Source organism: Protopterus annectens, chromosome 10.part0, assembly GCF_019279795.1.
Source record: "Protopterus annectens isolate FY-2018-M chromosome 10.part0, PAN1.0, whole genome shotgun sequence".
NCBI classification, from domain to species: Eukaryota; Metazoa; Chordata; order Ceratodontiformes; family Protopteridae; genus Protopterus; species Protopterus annectens.
The window spans coordinates 1705748263-1705769435 of record NC_056744.1 but is presented as its reverse complement, the minus strand read 5'-3'; the positions used below and the strand labels follow the sequence as shown (position 1 = coordinate 1705769435).

Genomic DNA, 21173 nt, shown 5'->3' with positions numbered 1-21173 from the left:
TTGGAGGACACGGATACTTATAGGCAGGATTCCAAAAATGAGATAAACATTGCCTACAAAATAACTGATTTGGCATTAAATGATTTACTTCTTGAAAAGTTGAATGATTTTAACTACTTGACAAATGTTCAACCTATGACCCCTACAAGAATTGGTATACCCAAAGTTCACAAAGATTCAAATGACCCACTCCTCAGACCAATTGTTGGGCCGATGGTTCTAAAACTTCACCACTTGCCAAGTTTCTTGATGTGAAACTTAAAAAAACTTTGGGGTACTAGTTCCCAGATACATAAAGACTCTTGGGAATTTTTGAAGGGGGTTGATCTGAATGTAAATTATGAACAAGTGACTTTTGTCACTATTAACATCAAAGATTTATTTACCATCATCCCCCAGAACATTGGTCTTCAGTGGTTGGAAACCTCATTGGTGGAAAAATGTAAGGTCTCTACCAATGATTTACACCTGGTTCTCTATTTGATGGCGTTGGTCCTGTTTAACAACTTCATATTTTTTGGGGGAGAATTCTTCCACCAAATTAAGGGCTTTGCGATGGGGGCCAATTGTGCCCCCACATAAGCCAATATAGTTTTAGCTTGGTGGGAAAAAGAATTCATACTGGAATCTGAATTTAAGAACCATCGGTTGCAAAACTTCAGATTCTTGGATGATATTTGCGTTCTTTGGGTGGGGTCTGATGACAAGTTACATGAATTTTTATCATACATTTTACCAGTAATGTTTCCAAGAACATCCTGCAATTTCTGGATATATCACTTGAAAAGATGGAAAATGGGAATACTAAATCAAAGGTTTTTTTGAAAAAGTACTTATTCAAACTCCTTTTTACATTTTAACAGTTCCCATCCTATGTTTCAAAAAAGGAGTTTGGTGAGAGGGCAATACATCCGAACCAGTAGGATGACTTAATTTGACCACAACTTTGAAATAGAATGTGATTTCTTGATAATCTTTTTAGGGAAAAGGGATACCCCGTTGATTTTCTACATGAGATTAATATTTCATCTAACAGAGCTAACAAATTTTGCCCCGTGTTAGGTTTGGGAACTCAGTGATTACAATCAGGTTATTCATGAAATAAAGGATAGTGTTGCAATTAATGGGGCCCTTATTACTGAGTACAACACTGATTTCCTTCACTGTAATATAGTGAGAAATGAATGGAACAATTTTTTTGGAGTTCACTGACTTACCTTTGGACAAAAATTTGCCTCTGAAATTTATCTTTAAGAAGGGGAGGAATTAAAAAAACCTGCTTGAAGAACAAGGAAGAAAAGGGATTGTAAGTGGTAAACGTAAAGGAACCCAACGGTGTGGGATGTGTTCCCAATGTCAGTACATTGCACACTGTGAATGGGTCTATGTACCTAGTAGAGACAGGAAGATTATTGGCCATTCACACTATAGTTTTAATAGTGAAAGAGTTGTTTATCTGGCCACATGTTCTCCCTGTGGTGCATTTTATATTGGTAAGACGGAGCGAAAGATAAAGATGTATCTATGAACATATTTATGAGAGTAAGACAAAAAAAATGAGAAAAATGCCCTTTTTAAACATGCCTTGTGTTGTCAACAGGCAGAATTCACTTTTTTTATTTGTGAACAGGTGCAAGCTGACCAAAGGGGTGGGCATTGGGAAAACCTGTTGGAATGTAGGGAACTTTACTGGCATGTTACCCTAGATGCAGGAACGATACCAGGTCTAAACGAAAATATTAGCATTGCCCCACTTTTAAAGTTAAGGGCTGCTAAATTGTAACATGTATCTACTACTACTGTATTTTATTATACATATACCAATTTAAAGTATTTGGATATTGGATTATAGGGATTACATAACTATCTTGTTATTTATGGTTTATTTATGAGATTTTAACTTTCTGGCCAGTAGGTGAGGGTGTTGTATTGATTCTCATTTCGGTTTAACGTTAGTGTAGAAGTCCATTTCATATATTTTTGTTCTTTAATAGCTACTAAAATTAATTTTAACTTGTATTTAGGTAAATGTATGTTTTTCAAAATGTGTTAGAGAAATGTACAAATAGTGTAGTGTACAATTCTGCATTTAAAGGGTTGAGAGTTGATCCATTTATTCTGTGTAAAATGTGTAAATACTGGTGGTCTCTGTAAAAGCTGCTGACGCCTAAAAGTCTGTTGTTCTTGCTGTGGAATGTTGAGATAGGGGCCTCACACTAGCAACAGATAAGTGTTGTGTTAGGAAGAGACAGTTACAGGACCACAACTCAGAAACTGGTCCCTGTGGACACGCTAAATTGTGAAAGATGTTTTTGCAAAAGTCAGCAATTAACTGATAAGCACCTGTTGTGTACATGCAGAGAACTGTATAGTGTACGTGGAAAGAACTGTATAAAGACAGCAGGCTGAGGTATTGAAAATCAGACAAACCTTGTACTTGCATGCTTTGTCTCCTTGCTGCCAGTAATAAAGGTGCCTTGCTGAAGCTTACGTGAATTGATCTTTGAATTTTCTTTGACAGATTGGTCCTTCGGACTGGAACCCTCTCTTCACCTCGGATCAGATGGCCAGGTGGCTGAAACCGTACGGGGAAGAAACCAAACCAATTCTTCTGCAATATAAAGACCTCCGACTGAATGAGGCCAGTCACCTTCTGATCTGTGATTGAAGGACGGGTATCCACGAATTAGTGGTCAGCCACGTAGGCTCAGGTAAGGTGAGTTTTGCTATTCTGTCAGGGACAGGCAGGTGCATGCATTTTTCTTGTTAGATTGCTTTATTCAGTCAGAGACAGGAAACTGCATTAATATTCTGTCAGGAAAACTGCATTTCTTGTTAGGATTGTTTTATTCAGTCAGGGACAGGAAACTGCATTAAAATTCTGTCAGGAAAACTGCATTTTTTGTTAGATTGACAGTCAGGGACAGAAGAGAGAAAAAGAGGAAAAAAACTGCAGTTCTGTCATAGACTAAGTGAACAGGATAGTAAAAGGTTAGACAGTCATTCTGAAGAGACTATAACAAAATCCGTGGTACACGTAAAAAAAAAAAATGAAGGTAACCGATAAAATTACTAAAGGTAACTACGTAGTGAACAAATGGGTAATTATAACTGTGGTGCAAAAACATCAAAAAGACCCACCATTAACAGAAGATGGTAAATATATGCAGGTACAGCGTGCAGATAACGTTAGATATTTTTCAAAATGGGTAACTAAGTATGATTTTGATGGAAAATTAGATAAATCTTCACTTCTCAAATTGATAAAGCAATTAAAAGCAGACTCCAAGGGGCAAGTTAAAAAACAGCGACAATTAGTTTCCCAGGCACACAGATGGCTGGAGGAAACAAATTGAAGGGATCAGAAAGAAAAAAATTCTAAAACAATGTTTTTAGATAAAGAGGATAACCACCTAGTACTAGCTTCAGCACCCCCTCCCCCACCAGCATACGGAGCAAATGATCAAAACAGAGCCCCTCCTCTACATCCTGTAGTCACAGGAGGTAAGGACTCTGTAAAAATAAAGCTAGTAAAAGTTAGTGGTCCAATAGGGACTAGGTCCAAAACAAAAAACACAGATGATGATAAGAATCTCGAAGTCTGGCGATTGTTTAGTGAAACCCAGGCCACGACTAGTGGGGGGGGAGAAGAACTCTGTCCTCTTATTGAGGTACCTAATCCCAGAGCAGGTCAGGATAACCCAAGACCCTACTTTATTAGTATATAGACCCTGGAGTCCTGAAGATATTAGGAAGGCCACTGAGTGTATTCCCCATCCTAGGGTTAACTTTAAAAAATTTTCAGAGGACCTGCAAGGTATGAGGCTAAGCTATAACCTAAATGGAGAAGAAACAGAAAAAGTGGTAAGACAAATTATAGGTCCAGACTGGCACATGGTCTGTGGTAATTGGAATCCTCGTGACGCTCAGCAGAGACCCCTTCCACATAATGACATAGGGTTAAGATGCCCAGGTGACAGGGCTTACGAACCGAATGGAAACCACGGGCAGACTGGACCTGTATTAATCAGTGTGTCCAGCAAGAAGGCGAGTCAGTTGACCACTATGTTGCTAGGCTCATAGAGTGCTTTAATAATCATTGTGGGATGTAAATCCCTGATAACCAGACAGAGGACTCCCCCTATGAACAACAGTTAAAAAATGCCTTTCTAAAGGGGAGCAGTGCTCCTATTAGTAGTTTTATTACAAAACACATGGTAGATCACCGTACAAGCAGATTGCAACCACATCTTGAGTATGCAAGGCATGCCGAGAGGCACTTTAATAGCAAAAAGAAAAAGAAAATGCAGGTATTTTCATTAGAAGACGGGGCTGAGGTATATGTGGTACATCCAGGGAAAAAGGGCAAAAATAGGGAAGATAAAATCTTCTGACCGTTGGTCTGAGGGATGTAAAAAGAGGGTAGAATGTTTTAAATGTGGGAAGAAAAGTCACATAGCAAGGGATTGCAAAAAGAATAATAGGACAAGGACGGATGAACAAAAAGGTGATAACTGACTATATGATGGACAGGAAGCACAGGGAAGGGTTGCAATACAAAGCAGGATAAATGGTAATGTAGAAGTAAAATGGAGGAAGCCCAGGATGGGGGAGGGGATGACAATGAAAATGACAGTGATGAGGTCTTGGACGTGGCACTTCTGTGCTTGGAACTCTTTTTAGCAGACATCAAGCCAGAAGTCACCCTTTAGGTGGAAGGAAGAGAGGTTAGCTTTTTGTGTGATTCTGGGGCTTCACGGACCCGGATACATCCCTCCGAATTACTGGAGTGTACACGGTCTTCGGATTATATATTTGTTAAGGCTGCAAATGGGCAGCTATACCGGGAGCCTCTCGCACACAAAATTATTATCACAGATCCTGTAACAGGGTTGACACAGAGAAGTAAAATTGTAGTGCCTGCAAAATGCCCAATAAATCTCTTAGGCAGAGACTTGATGCAGTTATTTGGCATAGCAGTGGTTCTGACAATACAAGGGATGCAAGCACAATGACAGACTGACATCTGTGAAGTGCATGATACCTGTGTAGTGCAGCCAAGAGGCGAGATGTTTTACAGGTATAGTCAGGACCTGATTACTACAGGCCCAGGGACTGTAACCAAGGAATTAATGGATTTGGCCATTAGTAAATTTCCCTCATTAGATATTAATAAGCAGCCATTACTGCACTGCACCCTGTATTTTCGTGACACACAAGGGCCAGATGAGGACTACAGAGATAAGCTGTTTAAATATCCTACAGCTAGGCTAGTGTTACATAACCTATACTGGGACACAATGGGAAATAGCATAGCCAGCTGCTCTCTACCTAAAGAAATGACAGCACTTTACAAATCTGACCTCCTACCACATGTAAGCCTCACTAAAGACAAAAACACAACATGGGTAGAGTTGGGCAGGAATATTACCAAATGGGAAAAACAGACCAGAGAGGAACTTTCAGAGCAGGGAGTGCAGGTACAGAAATTGAACTGGGTAACTCAGACTAAGCCAGCAGTACATCTGCATTTTCGCAAAAATATTTGACAAATACTCCTGTTAAAGGAGGAAGAAAATGCGCTGAAAGGTATTCCAGATAAATTGTGGTCCACAGGGAAATCAGATGTAGGCCTTATTCGCACAGCAGGACCAATGGTGATTACACCAAAATCAACATTTAGACCTCAAAAACGTCAATACCCGTTGAGAAAAGATGCAGAGGCAGGGATAAAGCCCATTATAGCTGCACTCCTTAAAAGTGGTGTGTTAACTGAATCTCCTGATTCACCATGTAACACACCTTTGTTCCCAGTTAAAAAGGCAAATGGAGAGTGGCGCATGGTTCAAGACCTGCAGGCTGTAAAGGAGGCAGTAATACCTAGAGCACCTACAGTACCTGATCCACATACACTCTTAAATGTGTTAAAACCCCATCAGAAATATTTTTCTGTAGTAGATATTAGTAATGCATTTTTCACAATTCCGATACATCCAGACAGTAGATTCTGGTTTGCATTTACTTATCAGGGTAAAAGATACACATACACTCGACTACCACAAGGTTATTGTGAGAGCCCCACGATATTCTCACAGGAGATGTCAAGTAATTTAGCAAGATTTAGCCCACCGAGAAATAGTCAAATCCTGCTTTATGTTGATGATATCTTATTAGCAGCTCCCACTTTACAAGCTTGCCGAGAAGATACGCTAGCATTGCTGCAGTTTTTAGCTGCTGAGGGACACAAGGTGAACAAGGAAAAATTGCAGCTGTGGAAGAAACAGATCCAATATTTGGGCTATATAATATTTGATGGAGGTAGAACCTTGGATGAGGACAGAAAAATAGCTATTTTGCAGGCTCCAAAACCTATTACCAAGAAAGAAATTATGTCCTTTTTGGGTACGACTAACTTCTGTTGAAGTTGGATTCTAAACTATGCTTTGGAAGTGGCACCCTTGTCTGACCTCATATACAAAAAGCCTATGGCAGCACAGGATCCAGTGATTTGGACACCGGAGGCAGATTTAGCCTTTTGTAACTTAAAACAGTTAATAGCATCTTCTTTTGTCTTGGGGTTACCAAATTATCACAAGGGCTTTTTTCAAACTGTAGACTGTAAGCATGGCTATATGACATCAGTCCTGACGCAACAACATGGGGATAAGCAACATCCAATTGCTTGAATATCACAGTTAGATCCAGCCTCACATTGAATGGTGCACAACCCTGAATCCATCAACTCTGCCCCCTACCCCCTGCAGATGGCACTCCACATCACTGCCTGCAGGAGATCGAGCAGACGACATTACCTAGGAAGGACCTTAAAGATATACCTTTAACAGATGCTGATCTGACATATTATGTAGATGGCACATGCAAAAAGAACGCAGCAGGACAGAACCTAGTGGGCTATGTTGTAGTATCTGACACAGAGGTTATTGAGGCAAAACCCTTATGACATTTGTCCACACAGGCGGCAGAATTGATTGCACTCACTCGTGCATGTACTTTAGCTGAAGGTAAGTGTGCAAATGTTTTTACTGACAGTCAATATGCTTTTTCCACGGTGCATGTGTTTGCACAGCAATGGAAAAACCGAGGTATGATTATATCAACTGGTAAAGCCATAAATCATGCACAGCTCATATTAGATCTTTTAAACTCCATTCAATTACCTCAGTGTTTAGCTATCTGCAAATGTGCAGCTCACACAAAACAGCAGGATGCTATCTCAAAAGGTAATGCAAGAGCTGATGCTGCTGCAAAGCAAGCAGCTGCAGAAGCTTGTTTATACCTTGTAGAAGATTTAGAACCTTCTGAAAGTTTAAATATGGACATGCTACAAACAATGCAATCATTGATCACACAGGTAGAAAAAAGGCGTTGGTTAAAACAGGGGGCAGTCTTCAGAGATGGTTTGTACATCTCAAAAGAAGGGAAACCAATATTACCCTCTAACCTTTTTTGATATGTGGCATTATTGAGCCATGGGCAATGCCATGTCTCAACAGGGGGAATGGTACAGATAGTGAATCAGGTGTTCACTGCATATGGATTTCCAAACTACTCTAAAAAAATTGTGTGTAGCATGTCAGATTTGCAATCAATATCATGCACAAGGAGCAGTGTGGCCCAGTCAAGGGAGTTTCCCCACACCTCCATACCCACTTCACACCATTTGCATGGATTTTATAGAGTTAAATAAATGTGAAAATAAGAAGTAATGCCTTGTCATTGTAGATATGTTCTTAAGGTGGGTGGAAGCTTTTCCAACCAGGAACCCGGATGCAGCTACAGTAGCAAAGGTTCTTGTGAAAGAAATTGTTCCTTGGTTTGGCATTCCGGAGAGAATATATAGTGACAATGGAACACACTTTGTAAACCAAACCATACAACAGCTAAGTAAGTTTTTTGGTATTTCTCTAAAAAAAATCACTGTGCTTATCATCCTCAGTCTGCAGGGTTGGTTGAAAGACATAATGGTATACTTAAAAGTAAACTGAGAAGATTAATGGCAGAAACTGGGAAAACCTGGTTGTACTGTTTACCCCTGGCACTGTTGAACATGAGAACAGTTCCCTCAGCAAAAGGGCTGACCCCATATGAGAAACTGTATGGGAGGGCGTATTGTACACCCCAATGGAAACCTCTCATGCCCTCAAACCAGGAAGCTGATCTTACATTAGCTGAATATATGAAGAAACTGTTAAATTCTAAACATTTGTTGCAGTCTAATTCTGTTTCAGGTTCAGAGCAGACTAAGGCACCAGAAATAACAGTAACTCCAGGAGATTGGGTGTGGACCAAGATCGTGAAAAGGAAGAACTGGGCATCACCGAAGTGGGAAGGTCCCTACCAGGTGCTTCTTTCGACACAGACTGCAGTCAAGATTGCAGAGCGAGCTTCGTGGATCCATCTGACGCACTGCAAGTTAGTGAAGAAATTCGAATTGTGTAAAATCTTACCTCTCCATTGGGACCCTAAACACAAAAGTCTGGCCACAAAGAGGGGGTCAGATCAATAGGAACTGATCTGTCTCAAACCCAAACAATCATCGGTGCTAAGGTCCTATAGGATAGAGAATAAGATAAAATACCCAGATTAAGCGACATGACTGCACCAAAGAAAGTTGAATTCCATCCTTTTGGGAAAACCGAAGAAAACAGAACACTGGAACGACAACCCTTTCCACAAAAATATTGTATGGTAATCTCATTGACTGTAATTGTGGTCATTGTTTTTCTGCTATGGCCATTTCTCTTTTCCACCACATTTTCCGAACCTTGCAAGCGTGCAGCATGGCATCCTGCTTTCAACATATGCAGATACCCTTAATGTCTCTAATTGTTGGATCTGTGCAGCTATACCAACTGCACATGGAGGATTACCTTTAGTGGAGTCTCCACTAAATTTTACCGCAACATGGACAAGCGTGTTGAGCAACACGGCTAATATTATGTCTGCAAATGCGGTTGCCTTACAGCTGGCCTTCCATCAAAACAGAACTGTGTGTTTTCAGAAACTTGACCGAACTAGGGTAGGATGGAGCCATTGTAACAAAACAGTAGTTTATAACTGCACTGCATACAGGTCGGGTTGCGTGGCAAATTTTTCAGCTATAAGAAAACTTGTTAATAACTCTATAATCAACTCTATAATCAACTATGTCCAGGAAATGGAAACTGTGTATTGGAAAATGTTCCGAGGACAGCAGGATTTTGGGGATCGCTTCGAGTTTATTAACATCACTATTAAAGTGGAAGATTGTTATTTTGTGTGCAGAAGAAAAGCATATAAATGGCTACCAAGAAAGTGGTCCGGAAGCTGCTTTTTGGGCTACCTAGTTCCAGCTATATGACACACGTTAACTTTACCTCAAGGGAAAATCCAAAATGTTCGAGAAGTTAAAAAAACCTGCCAATCCAGTAGGCCGAATTGATGCATCATGGATATATCACCATGATCTGGCTCACATCAGTGACAAAGGACTGTCCCGCATGGCTCTTGGTGATGATGCCATATCATAGACCGGCATACTACCTCAGTACGGAGCAGTAAAATCGATTTGGGAAATGAGAAAGTTGTCTAAGCTGCTTGAGACATTGGGCAATGCAACCTTTTCTGCCTTGGAATTGGTGACAGATGAACTGACAGCTATGAGAGCAGTAGTGCTTCAAAATCATATGGCTCTCGATTTCACCCTGGTAGTGAAAGGAGGTACTTGCGCGTTAATCCATTGCTGTTCGTTTATTCCCAACAATGAACATGAAATAGTCATCTCGAAGTGATTCAGCAAGTGTCTGCCTTGACCAAGCCAGGTCAAAATCCTTTAACAGACTTTTTCCAGAAATGGTTTGGGAGTTGGGGCAGTGTCCTGATGAATCTGTTGATCGCCATTTGCGTTGGAGCAGCGATATTGATGTTCTGTGGATGCTGCTGCGTCCCCTGCATGCGTGGACTGGTAAAAAGCACTATAGATGCCTCAGTCTCAAAGACCTTGTACCAACAGAGTACTGAATATGAAGAACTACTAAAATTGGAGGCGAAGAATTGTTTACTTGAGCCTAAGCCGAATGACTCTCTGACTGCAAGGCCCTGAGTGGAAATGGTCAAGAGATGAAATGGACTTGTTTTAGACTCATTGAACAATAAGAATAAAGTATTAAAAGGGGGGAGATGTTAGAGAAATGTACAAATAGTGTAGTGTACAATTCTGCATTTAAAGGGCATTTATTTGGTGTTTGTTTGTTTGTGTCTTTTGGCTTTTTAGGATTAGGGGTCGCCACAGTGGAACTCTGGTCCGCTAAGGATTGGCAGTTGATTTTTACATACCGGCTTGCCAGGCCTGACGCACAACCTTCAACAAAGGTACGCCCATTCACGCATGTCTCCACACAGAAGAAGCTCTAACTGAGAATCGAACCGGACAGCGTCTTAGTGTGAGGCGACAATGCTACCGCAGCACCACCACCGCGGGTACATTTATTCTGTGTAAAATGTGTAAATACTGGTGGTCTCTGTAAAAGCTGCTGACGCCTAAAAGTCTGTTGTTCTTGCTGTGGAATGTTGAGATAGGGGCCTCACACTAGCAACAGACAAGTGTTGTGTTAGGAAGAGACAGTTACAGAACCATAACTCAGAAACTGCGTTTGACAGGGCAAGCCCTATGGACAAGCTAAATTGTGAAAGATGTTTTTGCAAAAGTCAGCAATTAACTGATAAGCACCTGCTGTGTATGTGCAGAGAACTGTATAGTGTACGTGCAAAGAACTGTATAAAAACAGCAGGCTGAGCGATTGAAAATCAGACAAACCTTGTACTTACATGCTTTGTCTCCTTGCTGCAAGTAATAAAGGTGCCTTGCTGAAGCTTACGTGAATCGATCTTTGAATTAACTTTGACAAAATGTCACTGGGTTGCTTTATGAACATGGTCCTTGGTGAATTTCCAAACACAAATTGTTTAACTAATGTTTTAATTAATTCTGGAATTATGTAATTGAAGAGTGCGTTTGATTGGTACACCATTTTACCTTATTGGTATATAAGAGTGATGGTCTTACTTAATGTATTTTTGATGAAATTTATGGTTTTATGGACAAAAATGTGTGGTATTTGCAGCGGTAAATAAAGAGCTTTGTACACTGTTTTTGCTGGGTGCAATCTCGGCTTCTTTCGCCTTGGTTTCTGGTTACAGATTTACTCTCGAGTTACTGCACAATGGTACTTCCTACACTGAGCCAATAGATATTGCCAACATACTGGCAGACAGATTCAGTGCCAACTTTACCCCTCCCTCCCCCAAAGGACCAATCAAAATACTGGAAGAATGCCAGTCACCCAGCATTACTGCAGCACAGGTTAAAGCTGCATTGTCCAAGGCCAAGAATACAGCTTCCATGGGACCCAATAATATCACTGGCTGTGTTCTACATGAACTACAAAGTGAACTGGCACCACATCTGTGGGCTCTGTTCAGTCACAACCCTACCTCAGGCTTTGTCCCTACCGAATGGTGCACTGCTACAGTCATCCCTCTCCATAAAGGGGGAGCAACTACAGACACTGGGAATTATCACCCTGTCAGCCTGACAAGTCTGATATGTACTGCTATGGAGTGCATCACCATGGACCTGATTAACAGAGGTAGAGGAAATCTCCAAACTCTAGTCCCCAAGCAATTTGGCTATGTGAAAGGGAGATCATGCCTGCTCAACTTGGTTGACTTCTTTGAGTCAGTCAGCAGGGCTGTGGATGAAAGTAAGGCAGTGTATACAGCCTACCTCGATATGGCCATGGCCTTTGATACCATTCTTCACTCTGGAATTATTGATAAACTCATCAAACTAGGCATCAACCCTTATATCACTAGGTGGGTTGCAAATTGGCTCACAGATAAGAGTCTGTTACTTTAACACTGTGTGTTCTAACTCAGACTGCCGACCAGTCACGAGTAGAGTCCCACAGGGATCAATCCTGTTCGGCATTTACTTCTCAGAAGTCCAGGCCAACACAAAGAGACTCTGGATGACCAAGTTAGAAGACAATTGCAAGCTGGGAGCCATTACTAACTCCCAAAGTGATGCAGACATCCTACAGAAAGGCCTCACCGAGACCAATGACTGGTGTCAAAACCATGGCCTTAAGCTTAATGACAAAAAATGTGTCATCATCTCCTTTGGTAAAAAATTTCACTAATTACCACATCAATGGGAACCCACTAAACACTGAAGGCATTATAAGAAATCTGGGGAGGCAGGCTGACGGCAACCTCTCCTTCAACAACCACATTGCCACCATGGTCAGAAAGTCCTTCTGTGTGGCACATCTCATTACCAAGGGTTTTGCTTCCAAGAAGAAAGAGGTCATCATCTCTCTCTACACTTTCCTCATTAGACCAATCATTGAGTATAATGTCCAATTTGGCATGTACCTCACTAGACACCTGCAACAGATGGAGAGGCCACAGAAGTACCTCACGGAGAGGATCCTAGGCATTAAACACATGTCCTACACGGACAGGCTCAAAAGACTCCAGCTATTCTCTGTCTCATATCACCTACTTAGAGGCGATTCCTTTTTGCCTTACAAAGCCATGTCTGACCCAGCTCTGTTAGAAATGCTACATCTAAAGATATCCCAATCCCTCCACACCACACACTCCAGAGACCTCAACCTCATTACCACAATCACCAGAACATGCTGGGAGGACAGGTACATAACCCGGAGACTGCCCATGCTATGGAATAGACTTCCCATACATGTCATGCAGAGCAGCTCACTGTCCCTCTTCAAGAAAAATCTTGATGAGTGGATGGGTAATAGAAAGTTTACCTCGGGGATCACCCCAGTGGCTCTACTTGATACAGGCACTGGGAACTAATGTCAGGTGGCACGATGCAAGGGCACATCCATGGGCTAGGCTTGTAAAGGCTCCAGGGCCATTAGCTCAGTACACGCCTATGACCCAATTTACCAGACTGTGTACTGCTCCGCCAATCTTTTTTCTTTAATGAGAAGTACTGTTGCTCCTTTAGTCTCGCCATACGTCACCATCCCACCTTTATGGTGGCTCTCCTTTTCACTCCTTCAAGCAGCCTGATGACCCTTTCCTTGGATGCCTTCCAAATCTCCAAAATACTCAAGCTGCAGTCTGACAGAAAGCATTACCTTTCTTTCTTCTAGCGTCTATCTCTCTGAAAATATTCCCCAGCCTTCTATATGTTGCTATCACTGCCATCTTACTCCACTTCCTGTTTGCCCATTTTAGAATTTATTACCCTCTAGATTCATTTTGTGCTTTGTTGTCATCAAGTCCCCTCTTCCAATGGCTCAAGTGCAATACTTTGTATTTGTCTGCACTGAACCAAAGCTATCATCTTCCTTGTGTTTCTAGTGATTAGGTTGACCTTGTCCTTTATTCCCCAAGATGTGCAAACACACCAAAAAGCACTAAATCAATAAGACACGACTGTGTAATCACCGGGAATAGATTATAAAAAAGGTAGCTCAGTCAAATGCAAATTGGTCAAAAATGTTTAGCTGAAAACAGTTTTGACAACAGTAGAGAATTTACTTTTCTCCACTGTTGTACAACCTCAGAGTAGATATATTTACATTTGGGGGTGTCCACCTACACAGGGGATGCAGAGGGTGCATTTTTTTAAAGATTTTTTATGAAAGTAGTTTTGGCTAAATATATTTGGTTGATTTATAACCAGGACTACTGATCTACTGACATGAATCAAACACTCTACTAGTAATTCCAGACTTCGATCATCTCACCGCAACCCTGTGTGTCCTTACTCTAATTCCAGAAGATCAGCTTTAAATGTTACAGTCATACATACATGTATCGAGTTTCAATCGATTAATCTTCAGTCAAAGATGAACTTTGATCCACATCTGCTAGAGAAATGATGACTTTCACATGCTCATGAGAGAAGAGATAATCCTCTGCTCACCCCCACACACCTCTCCACATAATGAAATCTCCCCAAAGAAATATGCATATTAAGTAGTAACATTTACCCAAAATGGAACTCTTATGATACCCCATAGGATGAGAAGTGGAGAAAATAACACACATACTAATCTCCTGGGAATCCTCTGACAGTATTATAAGATTCAAAAGGTAGTACATTCACCTCTGATGCTGAAAGATCAGAAAGACTGCAAGTTCTACATCCCACCCAGAATACTTGAGATAATTTTTTACACTTCAAAATATGTCAGGTTACTTGGTGGTAGGTTAGGTGGATGTAATGTAAAAGAGGTTACTGCACTTACCTAAGTGCAAGAGAATTTCCTCAGCATCAAGGCAAATCTCCCTTCAAAAGGAATATCACTTCAAGTCTCCCCTATGAGAAGACCACTGGTCTAGTTGGATTAACCAAGTCAACAAAGCATAAATAAAATAAAAAGAGAAAATGTCAAAAAGGGGGAAGAAAGCATTCCAACCAAAAAGAGTAGAGGTTAAACCACAACAAAACCTAAGCCACTAAGAGACAATGAGCAACTTTGTCAAAAGATGCAGACAGATCACACACACACACACAAAAAGACAAAATAAAAATGTTTGGCATCTATGCAGCAGGGGTTCTCCCCGGTTTCATTTTTCATAGTCAATGCTCTCTGGATCTCTCACAAAATTAAGACACTTTGTCTTGAAACCACAACTAAAGGTATGGAATTGACAGATAATTCAACCTTTCAAACACCCTCATCCAAAAATCTCTTACTCGATATGTTAACTAATTTAGCTTGACTGCTACCTTATACACAACTACTATAATTTACATCAAACTAATTTTGTACCTCTTTATGGAATTACACGTTATTTCTAACTTCAAAAAATGTCAAAGAAAAGTTATGGGTAAAGAGTGTATCTCTTGGTAGATGGCAAAAGAAAAAAAAACCTTCTCTTGAAATTATAAATATGAAATATAATGCATCAAACTGTATAAAACTGTTCCATTCTTACCACACATTTAACAAATAAAAAGCATCAGACTGACTGAACCTGAAAAAAATGCACATATTTTGACAGCCCTGAAAAATGAATGTTACAACAGGAAAGCCTACGTTTAAAATGTAACTTACTACTTGATCATATTTGCAGAGTCACGTGCAACATTAAAACAACTTACAAGAAATACCTTATGCACATCAAAAGTTCAAGAATATAAACATTGCGTGAACCAATTTTCCCAGACGTTTGCTAGTTTGCACTCTGGCGTGATAACATTTGCAAACTGCATACTTCAATTTTCTTTACACACAAAGTCTCTTCTGCGTTCATGCACACAGACATTCTGCTTTCACACATGCACAGATCACTCTTTCATGCATTGCTCAGTCTCTCCCATACACACACAGACACTGTCTCTTCTGCATTCACACACACACACACACACACACACACACACACACACACACACACACACACACACACACACACCTTTCAGGCATGCATTCCCTAACACACATACACACTCCAAAGCAGATGATACCTATAACCTGTAAAGGACTGTCATGGAATCTGCCTATTTAACTATTCATGTCTGGCAAATTAGGGGGATATATCAGTCAGTGCTGAACTTACGAATACAATAGCGGCCATTGGAAATTTAGACCTCCCAATCTTCAGCAAATGCATGCAAATGCAAAATATGTTAATCTATCCATGTTTTACGTTTAAGAGAAAAAATCTAAAAACTGTCCCTATTCTGAGGCTTTCACCAGACTGCTAGCTGTAAGAGGTTGATGGGTATAAAGGACGGTGGTTGGAGACCGACTGTAGTAACACCTAAAACAATCGGCTCAAACAGGAGAACACAACCAAGAAACTATTAATCACACCAGGCAGTGTAAGCGGAGGCACAGATTTGTATGTAGTAAAAATTTTGCAATTAACTTACTGAAACAGTGCACGTGAATGATAGTTGTCAAGCAGTCCGGCTGCACTTTTTCTGGAAGAAATACTTGCTCTGATAATGTTTTCAGTCCTGAAGGAAACGGTAGTAATAGTAACGCAGTTCCACAACAACAGTTATCTAGTACCTGTTAAGCGGGCCAGCTTTGATAATAGCTATGTCACAGGTGGGCAGAACATCAGAAGAGGGAACTACTGATTAGACAGTGTCGAAGGTACGTCACGAAGGTGAAGACGAAGTCTCCTGAAAGGATGTGATACAAAAGAATGGGAGATGGTCCTCCCTGCCCTACGCTAAGGAAAGGGCCTTACAGAAACAGATGCCTGGTGGCAGAGCCATGGGCTCAAGCTTAATGCCAAGAAATGTACAGTTATCCCCTTTGGAAAAAAACATGTACCCATGAATTACCACAGGTGGCAGGACACTAAACATTGAAAGTGTGATAAGAGACTTAGGGACACAGGTGGACAGTGATCTCACTTTCGATAACCACATCGCCACAATAGTCAGGAAATCCTTCTATGTGGCACACCTCATCACTAAGGGCTTTTCATCCAGAAAAAAGGAGGTCATTGTCCCACTGCACTCATCCCTCATTAGACCCATTATAGAGTACAATGCCCCATTTGGTATGTACCTCAAGATATCTGCAACAGCTGGAAAGGCCACAGAAATACCTCACTAAAAGAATCACAGGCCTAAAGCAGATGCCATATGCTGACCGTCTAAAAAAAAAATGATCTCTGATTAACATACAAGTTTATGTCAAACCCCGAGCTTTTTGGACATCACAATCCCTCAAAGACACACGCTCCAGGGATCTAAACCTTGTCATCACAATGAACAAAACATGCTGGAGGGATAGGTTCCTGACCCAGAGACACCCCATACTCTGGGATAGACTGCCCATACATGTCAAGCAGAGCGCCTCATTGGCCCTCTTCAAAAGGAAACTTGATGATTGGATAGGAAATTCACCCCGGGGATCATGTCAGTTGCCCTGCTGGACAGGGGCCCAGAGAAGTAAATATTGTGGGAAGAAATATCCATTGAATTGTTATGGCTAGGCTTGCATAGGCCCTAGGGCCAACAGCCTAGTACCAACCTATGAGAGAGAGAAATGTAAAACTGAAAAGCTTTTGAGGATTCTGGTAACAGCAGGAGGCTAGGCTGATTTTACAAAGATAAAGGAAAACTTGCGTTTGAGTTAACATTTGTTGGAGCCTGGAGATTTCCTTTAAAGGGGAGTTTTGCAAGCAAGGTTTCAGCGTTTGGGTCTCTATATGTGGGAATTGAACTTTTAAGTTAGTTATATGGAGTAGGGCTATTCCACCACCTCTTTTGTGTACCCGGTCAGACCTGAGAATATTGTAACCAGGTGGGGTTATGGAGTTGTAACTGACATGTGGTTTAAGCCATGTTTCAGTGATGACTATGATATCGGGGTTGTTCAGAGATGGTGGAATGAAGCTCTTCTATTTTATTCATTACACTGCGGATGTTTAGGTTTCAGTATTAGTGAGTCGTAGTTGTGTGGAAGGAAGGTAGGAATTATTGTTGTTAAGATGGCTGGTAAGGTTTAAATTCTTCTTAAGTACAGTTAAGCATATGCTATTAATCATCCCTGGTGATTAGATTATAGGATTTCCTAAAATTAGTGCATACATAATGATCAAAGGGTACATAAATGGTCAGTGAAAGTGCTCAGGTCCCTAATGACCAGGTCAGTTTTGGCTAAAGATGTAGTGCTGGTGCTGCATTTCTTGGCATGTAGTTTGAAGTTGTGCTCCAGGCACCATTTATTGCTGCATGCTAGTCCTGCCTGAAAAGTCTGGAAGTCAGACGGTGAGGTAGTGACAACTCCAAACTTTGCCAGCTACAAGCCCTTGATGTCAGCCTTAGCACTGTAGAAGTAAATGCCAAAGACAAACATAACTTTCTTGGGTGGCGTAAGCCAGGGAACCTTGTTGGCTAGGCTTACGTAGGCCCTCAGGCTCATAGCCTAGTACCTACCTATGAACAAGTGGTCCTGGAACTGATCACTGGGGAATACCACAGGTAAACACTCTTTTCAAAGAGAGCATGCCTCCCAAATAACAGGGTTGGCTATGCCCATTAGCAAGTTTGTTATCTAGCAGGTAACTTACGAGTTTACAATTACAGTAGTAACCTTGAACTGCACTTCTAAAAACAGTTAAGTGCACTGCATACATAACTGCACTAAAAGACCTGCATTATCAGATATGTAGCATATACAAAATTTATAGATATTCAATAATGACTTGAATTGCAAATCTGTCAGTAAAATATGTGGAGGCTATCATTTTCAAATCACATGAATACAAACAGATTATGTGTTACATACATACAAAAATAGCTACTATGAGTTGTCAAAATACAGGGTCATTAAATTTGTTTGCAGCACTTAATTATTACTGCCTTAGTAAAAAAGTACTCCTGTAATTACCTAGTGTAATATACTAGGAATGGTACTGTAAAGGGTGATATTGTAGTGTACTGGCTCACCAGATGTACAGTAGCAAGCGCCACCCCAGCTGGTGACGTCTTGCTGTACTTATGAATAACCAAAAATGAAGTTGCTTCCTCGGCATGAATATTCATTTTGATGAGTAATCGCAGTTATATTTAACAGATGAATTTCAACTTCGTTTAAAGAATCATTAAGTGCATGCTTAGCTGTTTCAGCATAACAAATGCTGGAATACAACCGCCAGTAAATATAAACAATTACTTTTTCCCCTTTGCTTTTGCAGGGGGCAAGCCCCCTGCACCCCCTTGTGGGGGCACTGCTATTAGAATATACCAACTCCAAGAACCGACTACAAGGGAGGTGCAGGGGGACTTGCCCCCTACAAAAGCAAAGGGAAAAAGTAATTGTTTACATTCAGTGGAAGAAGTTCCTTGCGCACCAGCATTACAAACAAATAACAACTATCATAGGAATGTATAGTACTAAGCTGCTCATCTACATTCATTATATGCATGTCGTCACGGGATAATATACATGGCATGCCAATCATGCCTCATTTCCTTACCACTTCCTAGGTTTTAGGCCTGTCAATCTCTCTGGCCACGCCCACTCCTGTGCGAAACTGCCGGTGAGCCAGTACACTACAGTATCACCCTGTAAAGTATATGGGAAATGTATAGGACTGCATTCGCTTCAACTTTCAAATGTTATTGCTAATCAGTCTGCAAAGTAACTGTACATCAGTCAACCATTCAGGAAAGATGTGAAAGTTCAAAACATTTTACCACAACGAATGGTAGAAAAAAGTATGAAAATAAATTTAGTATGATGGAATCACTATTAACACTTATGGTGTGACTTCTGAAGGACAACAACATCATCAGCTAATGAGAACACACTTTTACAACAGTGATTACATTCAGTTACAATGCTACATGAAATTTTTAGAGAAAAGATGCAAAATATCTTATTCTTTTAGAATATTTGGACATTTGCTACTCAACAGGTTTCTTTGCAAAGCAATGCTGTGCTGTAAAATGAGGAAAAATCTGTGTGATTATAAAAATGCACCTACATGAACACACACGCACTAACAAGCAATAGACTATATGAAAAATAACTGCCAGTGGAGAGGAAAAGATCTGTAGCAACAAGCATATAACAAAAACAATATTGCCAAGGTTGAATAGTTTTTAGACACAATTTTGCAATAACAAGTACATAGTAGATATCATTTGGTTTGTGTGTGACAATATAGCATCTATAGCTAAGTAAAATCCAGTCATTCAACAAATTTAACTGTTCATGAGTGGGGGAAGAAAACAGAAAAAGGAGAAACTTCAGCTGTAAATTTGTAGCACTTCCTAGCACAACCCCCACTGAGAGTTTGTGTGATCTGACCTGCAGCATGCTAAAAAGGCTGTTTGAAAACCTTGCCTCTAGGTGAACGTGACTTGCCCAGCACTAAAATGTAGACAAACTCCTCCAGCAAAAGATCTGACATAATGTCCCTTTAACATTCTGAAACCAGACTCTGTATAACATCATAACATTCCTTCAGCACTTACTTTGCCTTCAATTATCTGTCAGTACCCTGTAATTTGCTAGAGAGAATGCAGTTGTAAGGCACTTTAAATATAAAGCTAAAACTTATGTGAAACGATATTTTGTATAATTATGCATGTATTTTACCTTTTGATTTTATCATAAACATATTATACACATTTTATTAGACTCATTTGTAAAGAAACTGCAAGTTAATATGCATTTTGTTAAAAAATAAACATGAGACATGATATTTTCTGTAACATAACTTACAGATGCTAATATCACACTATCCAGGTTTCTACTTTGTGTCAGAAAATACTGATTTTTTTTATGAAAACACTATTTCATTAACCAAGAAAATAAATCCAGGCTGAAAATTTTGGAAGGTAATTCATTTGTCAGCTCATCTCCACAGTGGGAGCTAATAATTTAACGTTTGTTATGAATCATCCCTTACCTTATACATACTGACTGCTTCATGAAGGAACACAAAACTGTGACCGGAATGTCTAGGAACACACAGGACACAGATAAAGGCCTCATCCTCCTGGCAGAACAACTTCAGTCCCCTTCTGTGCTCCCCACAGCACTGCTCTGTTCCCCCATTTGTAGCACATAGATTCTGCATCTCTTCTTTGTCTTTGCAGTCTGTTTCCTGCATTGAACATCCAAGCTTCGGTTCCTAGAATCTTTGAACCATACCGTCCAACTTTCAATTCACTCTAGACTTTTTCAATGGGAAAGTTTTGTTACAGGATATAAAATCCTGTTAATGGAGACCCTAAGGGGCTGGTGTTTACAACAAAGTTTCAGGCAAACTGCTACATGAAACTCACAGCCCACTACCTAGAGGCCATTTAAGTTTCATTTTCAGAGCACAGGAAGTAGAATGTATTGGGAAGTGACCGCCTCCATTTAAAGGGGCAATGCAAAATGTAGTTCCGATGTTTTATTTTTTGAGATGGAATGCCAGTCTTTTAAGCAGTTACTTTAAATTTTAATATTCAAACTTTACAAATACCTGGTGAATTTTGACTTAAAAGTTAACTAATTTATATATTTTAAGAAATGTTTTATATATATATATATATATATATATATATATATATATATATATATATATTTATTTATTTTTATTTTACATTTGTGGACCGGGCTAGTCTAGCTGGATATATGTCCATTTTCAGTAGAGGCCTG

General features: G+C 40.3%; 1 protein-coding gene across 1 annotated transcript in view; it reads right to left on the bottom strand.

The window, feature by feature from the left end:
* The window catches only part of LOC122813938 (tripartite motif-containing protein 15-like), a 168660-nt gene extending 147824 nt beyond the window's left edge, over window positions 1-20836 (bottom strand). The window contains exon 1 of the mRNA XM_044086482.1: window positions 20434-20836. Coding sequence (XP_043942417.1) covers window positions 20434-20637 — 204 coding nt within the window. The 5' untranslated portion in view covers window positions 20638-20836. The remainder of the gene's footprint in view (window positions 1-20433) is intronic.
* Between the last annotated feature and the right edge of the window lie 337 nt (window positions 20837-21173).